Source organism: Babylonia areolata, chromosome 4 (assembly GCF_041734735.1).
Source record: "Babylonia areolata isolate BAREFJ2019XMU chromosome 4, ASM4173473v1, whole genome shotgun sequence".
Classification (NCBI taxonomy): domain Eukaryota; kingdom Metazoa; phylum Mollusca; class Gastropoda; order Neogastropoda; family Buccinidae; genus Babylonia; species Babylonia areolata.
Genome location: NC_134879.1, coordinates 8,764,289 through 8,769,809, shown reverse-complemented (window position 1 = coordinate 8,769,809; position 5,521 = coordinate 8,764,289). Strand labels below are relative to the sequence as shown.

Genomic DNA, 5,521 nt, shown 5'->3' with positions numbered 1-5,521 from the left:
ACACACACACACACACACACACACACACACACACGTACGCACACGCATGCACGCACGCACACACACACGCGCGCACAAGTCAGTGTGGGCAAATTTCGAACAAAAAATATAGATATTTTCAACATCTCACTGGATGATAGCGTAAGAAGGGAGAAAGTTTAATATTGTCTCCAATTAGCTCGTTATGTTACTGATCAGTCTGGAAGTTTTCAGTTCATAAATTCTAATATTTGTTGTTCTTTTCTGGAGATGTTATTTCTTACCCACAAACAGACCGTCTGTGGGGGAAAGTCGGGGGAGCTAACTGGCAGTACAGAGTTAATGGTCCTGTGTATTGTGACAGACGGGTTTGGTGGCTGAGTGGTCACTGGATTCTCGCCTGATTTTCTTAGGTTCGATCCCAGCTTTCGACGCAGCTGGTGGGTGAAGAGTGGAGATTTTTTCAATCTTTCAGGTCAACATATATGCAGACCTGTTAGTATCTGAATCCTCTTCGTGTAATATACGTATGCAGAAGATCAAATAAGAATGTTAAGAATCCTATAGTCCGTGTCAGCGTTCTGTTGGTTGTGGAAACTATCACATACCCGGCATGTACACTCCCGAAAACAGTGGCCATACACGTAACAGGTTACATGTCTGTGTGTACCTGTGTACGAGACTGAAAGCAGACTGGATGACACGGGAAACGAATGAGCGCCAAAAGGCAGCTGTCAGTCGGCTCTACCAATGTAGGCAGCATGCCGCGCAAATGACTCCGTGTCTGTAAAGCGCTTTGAGCGTGGTCTCTGATCGAAGATAGTAATGTAGGTATTCATACCACCTTTTGTCAAGATAAGTACTGAGCAGCACTGGTTATGATACTGCGGACTTTGAAGTTACTATTCTTCATTAGTCTTACCTGGATGACACATAAAACAACACTAACGATACAAGCTGTTAGCTTGTTGTTCTGCTGTTTATGTGCGTATATAGATATATGTTCTTGTTGCTGTTTTGTATGTCTTCATGTGCTGCTGTTGTAAGTCACTGTTCGCAATTGTATCATGGAAGCCATCGTTTCTTGTGAGGCACTTAGAGCCCACTGTATCGGACGTTTGCGCCATATAAGTACTAAATCATCATCATCATCATCATCATCACTATCATTATCATCATCATCATTATCACCATCACCATCATCATCATCATCATCATCATCATCACCATGTGTACAAATTGAATATGTTTTCTGAACAAAGATCTGTTCAACCCAAAATAGCACCGACCCGTGACGATGGTTCGCGGCCTGTACTTTTTGTCGGTCAACAGCGCGGGTCTGGCCAGGCTGACGGACACAGCAGGCGGCAGCATGAAGCACACCTGGCAGCGCTCCGCCGCACAACACTGCCAGGCAAACTCCAGTGGGTCCTTGGGCGCGGCGGTCATGTCCACCAGCACGCGCGTGGTTCCCCTGGCTACGTAGTCACAGCAGGATCCGTTGTACCAGCCCAGGGAGCGGTCGTTGTAGATGATGTCGGTAGGTCCCATGCCCGTCAGATCGTTGAAGGCTTCCCCCATCAGGATGAACTGCTGCTGGGTTTTGGAGACCAGCCTGGAGAAGGCAGACGTCCCGGCCAGGACGAAGATGATGGCGATGTCGTTGGCAGCGGTACGTTCGGGCATGATGGGACGGACCTGCCTCAGCGCTTCCAGCCATGGCCTCGTCTCACAGCCTCCTCCACAGTCCACGTTAAACACCTGGCAATCAGACAGTAACTCGTGAAAACACTGGCAGTCAGACCACATTAACCCCATGACTGCTGCTGATGTGTATGCTTCTCCGTGAAGGGCTGTCACTTCACTGAGGTCAGACAGCTCACAGGTGAAGGGCTGTCACTTCACTGAGGTCAGACAGCTCACAGGTGAAGGGCTGTCACTTCACTGAGGTCAGACAGCTCACAGGTGAAGGGCTGTCACTTCACTGAGGTCAGACAGAGGTTACAGGTGAAGGGCTGTCACTTCACTGAGGTCAGACAGCTCACAGGTGAAGGGCTGTCACTTCACTGAGGTCAGACAGCTCACAGGTGAAGGGCTGTCACTTCACTGAGGTCAGACAGCTCACAGGTGAAGGGCTGTCACTTCACTGAGGTCAGACAGAGGTTACATGTGAGGGTCTGTCACTTCACTGAGGTCAGACAGAGGTTACAGGTGAAGGGCTGTCACTTCACTGAGGTCAGACAGAGGTTACTGGTCAGGGCGTCACTCACCGCTCTCACCGGGCGCAATAGCCGAATGGTTAAAGCGTTGGGTCCTGGTTTCGAATCTCGGTTGTGCCTGGTGGGTAAAGGGTAGAGATTTTTCAGATCTCCCAGGTCAAGATATGTGCAGACCTGCCAGTGCCTGAACCCCATTCATGTGTGTACGCACGCAGAAGATCAAATACTCACGTTAAAGATCCTGTAATCCATGTTAGCATTCGGTTGGTAATGGAAACAAGAACATATCCTGCATGCACATCCCCGAAAATGGAGTATGGCTGCCTACATGGCGGTGTAAATAAAACAAAAGGGTCTTTCACGTAAAAAAAAAAAAAAAAAAAAAAAAAAGTTAAACGTTACATGTTTGTCTGAGTGTGTATGTGTGCGTGCCTGAAATCTGATTGAATGACACAGAAAACGAATGATGAGCACCCAATGGCAGCCGTCAGTCGGCTCTACTCAGGTAGGCAGCCTGTTGTGCAAATGACCCCGTGTTTGTAAAGCGCCTAGAGCTTGGTCTCTGGCTGAGGATAGGCGCTATATAAGTATCCATATCAATCAATGAATCAATCAATTAATCAATCTTTCTTTGGATTTCCTCGTGGCACTGCATTACTTCTGTCCGGAAAAATGAGTGACGTCATTGACAGGTACATCAAAGTAGTAACTGCACTTCACGTCCAGGCCCTACTGATAACTGCACTTCACGTCCAGGCCCTGCTGATAACTGCACTTCACGTCCAGGCCCTGCTGATAACTGCACTTCACGTCCAGGCCCTGCTGATCTCATTTCAACAAGCTTCAGCAGCCAAGGGGTTAAACACCCAGCAGTCCAGGTTCAACATGTAAATCATCTGCTCACGTCACACACCTAGCAAGCAGTCCATGATGAAACACACGGAGCTCATTCCACGCTTGATTAACACCTAGTAATCTGTCTAGCTTTATCGCCTAGCAATCATTCCACGGTTAAGACCTACAATTCGATTCATGGTTAACACGTAGCAATCAGTCAATGGTTAACATCCAGCTACAACTGCATGGTTAATATCTGCCAGTCATTCAAGGTTTACAGTGAGCAATCATGGTGAAGTGATTCAATACAAGTCCCTGTGCATGGGCGTGCTAACAGGACAGTGAGAACAGAGACAGAGAGGGACAGACAAACAGAGAAGCTGACAGGCAGAAAGACAGACAGATAGACAGAAGGGGTGGTGTGAGGCGGGGTATCCTCAAAATGATGTGCCACTCACTAAATGAACCAAGGCTGTAAAAAGAGTGGTGGACTCTTGGTAATGCTTCCGCTTAAGAAGCGAGATAACGTGAGCGAACAGCCGATCGAATCACACACTCGCCATAATTCCCCTCAACGCCCCCTCCATTAGACTTTGATGGAGGTCTGGGCGCTATTGTTTCGACTGAGACAAGCTTCAGCTGTCCAGTGTGTAGCATGCACTAAGCGCGCATGAAAGAAACCACGGCAACAAGTTCACTTACAGACAGAAAAAAGTCGTTTTGAACAACGGGTGGCGCTGCACTGTGGCGACGCGTTCTCCCCGGGGAGAGCAGCCCGAATTACAATACAATACAATACAATACAATACAATACAATACAATGCAATACAATACAATACAATAACAACGCATCACATCACAACACAAAGCAGCACAGCAACAGCACCTTCTGCAGGTTGGGCACCAGACGACTCCGCGCGTTATCCCCCCTGACGATGACGCGGTCCCCGAGGATGCCGAGGACGCTGGGTTGATGGTTGGGGTCCACCACCAGAGCGGCGCACCCCGCGCGGGCCAGCACCTTGGCCAGGTCATCCCCGTCCGCCAGGTGCAGCATGCCGTGGACGGTGGCGGCTCCCGCCATCATACAGCCCAGGTCCACCAGAAGTCGCTCCGGGCTGTTGGGCAGCGTGTTGCACACCACCTGCCCGGCCCCGATCTCCGCATCCTGGATCTTGGAGCAGAAGACCATGGACAGGTCGTACACCTCGGCGCGCGTCAGCACGAGGCGCTGGTTGCCTGGTTTAGCGCCGCGAAAGATGAAGGCGGGTTTGTCTCCGGACTCACGGGCCCAGCGCAGCAGTCGGTCCGCCACCGTGTCATCCGCCGACCCTGGCATTCTGGTGCGTCCTTCCTGAGCGTCTGCCTACTGTGCGTGGGATGTGCAGGCTGTGAGGCGGGGTGGGGGTGGGGATGGGGTTGCCGGAAGCGATCAAAGTCCCAGTCAGAGCTGCATCGGAGAGCTGAGTTGGGTCTGTCGTTCAGAACACATGCAAGCAATGAGCACAGAGAAACACTCGCACTGCTGCTCACTGAATACAGAGAGAAAACACTCACGCTAGCACTGAACACAGAGAAAGACTTCAAATAACAATGAACAAACACAGAGGGAAAAAACTTACGCTAACAGTGAAACAAACACAGAAACACTTTCGCTGAACATGAATACAAAGAAACATGCTAACACTGAACAGAGAGAAACATACTCACGCTGAACCCAAAGAAACACAGACAATGAACACAGAGAAACACTTACACCCACACTCAACACAGAGAAACACTTACACCCACCCTGGACACAGAGAAACACTTACACCCACACTGCACACAGAGAAACACTTACACCCACCCTGGACACAGAGAAACACTTACACCCACACTGCACACAGTGAAACACTTACACCCACACTGCACACAGAGGAACACTTACACCCACACTGCACACAGAGAAAGACACCCACCCTGCACACAGTGAAACACTTACACCCACCCTGGACACAGAGAAACACTTACACCCACACTCAACACAGAGAAACACTTAGAGTGAAAAGAACAAACACACTGCACACAGAGAAAGACACCCACCCTGGACACAGAGAAACACTTACACCCACCCTGGACACAGAGAAACACTTACACCCACACTGCACACAGAGAAACACTTACACCCACCCTGGACACAGAGAAACACTTACACCCACCCTGGACACAGAGAAACACTTACACCCACACTGCACACAGTGAAACACTTACACCCACACTGCACACAGAGGAACACTTACATCCACACTGCACACAGAGAAACACATACACCCACCCTGGACACAGAGAAACACTTACACCCACACTGCACACAGTGAAACACTTACACCCACACTGCACACAGAGAAACACTTACACCCACCCTGGACACAGAGAAACACTTACACCCACCCTGGACACAGAGAAACACTTACACCCACACTGCACACAGTGAAACACTTACA

The 5,521-nt window shown here is 49.6% G+C and overlaps 2 protein-coding genes across 2 annotated transcripts in view; one reads left to right on the top strand and one right to left on the bottom strand.

Annotated features, from left to right (window-relative positions):
• The window catches only part of LOC143281383 (uncharacterized), a 3,378-nt gene extending 2,143 nt beyond the window's left edge, over positions 1–1,235 (top strand). Inside the window, exon 3 of the mRNA XM_076586589.1 lies at positions 1,140–1,235. Within this exon, the coding sequence (XP_076442704.1) occupies positions 1,140–1,235 (96 nt within the window). The remainder of the gene's footprint in view (positions 1–1,139) is intronic.
• A 69-nt stretch (positions 1,236–1,304) lies between these two features.
• Positions 1,305–4,374, bottom strand: LOC143281382 (uncharacterized). The gene is made up of 3 exons (XM_076586588.1): positions 3,922–4,374; positions 1,383–1,740; positions 1,305–1,327 (listed from the first exon to the last, which is right to left on the bottom strand). Exons 1-3 carry the CDS (start codon positions 4,372–4,374, stop codon positions 1,305–1,307), a joined length of 834 nt encoding a protein of 277 aa, XP_076442703.1.
• Between the last annotated feature and the right edge of the window lie 1,147 nt (positions 4,375–5,521).

Excerpts from the sequence above, each read along its gene's own strand:
- LOC143281382 (XM_076586588.1), bottom strand. The coding sequence starts at position 4,374 with ATGCCAGGGTCGGCGGATGACACGGTGGCGGACCGACTGCTGCGCTGG. Across the intron at positions 1,741-3,921 it reads TGGTGCCCAACCTGCAGAAG|GTGTTTAACGTGGACTGTGG; the intron begins GTGCTGTTGCTG and ends TCTGATTGCCAG. Across the intron at positions 1,328-1,382 it reads GGAGTTTGCCTGGCAGTGTT|CCTGGCCAGACCCGCGCTGT; the intron begins GTGCGGCGGAGC and ends TGTGTCCGTCAG.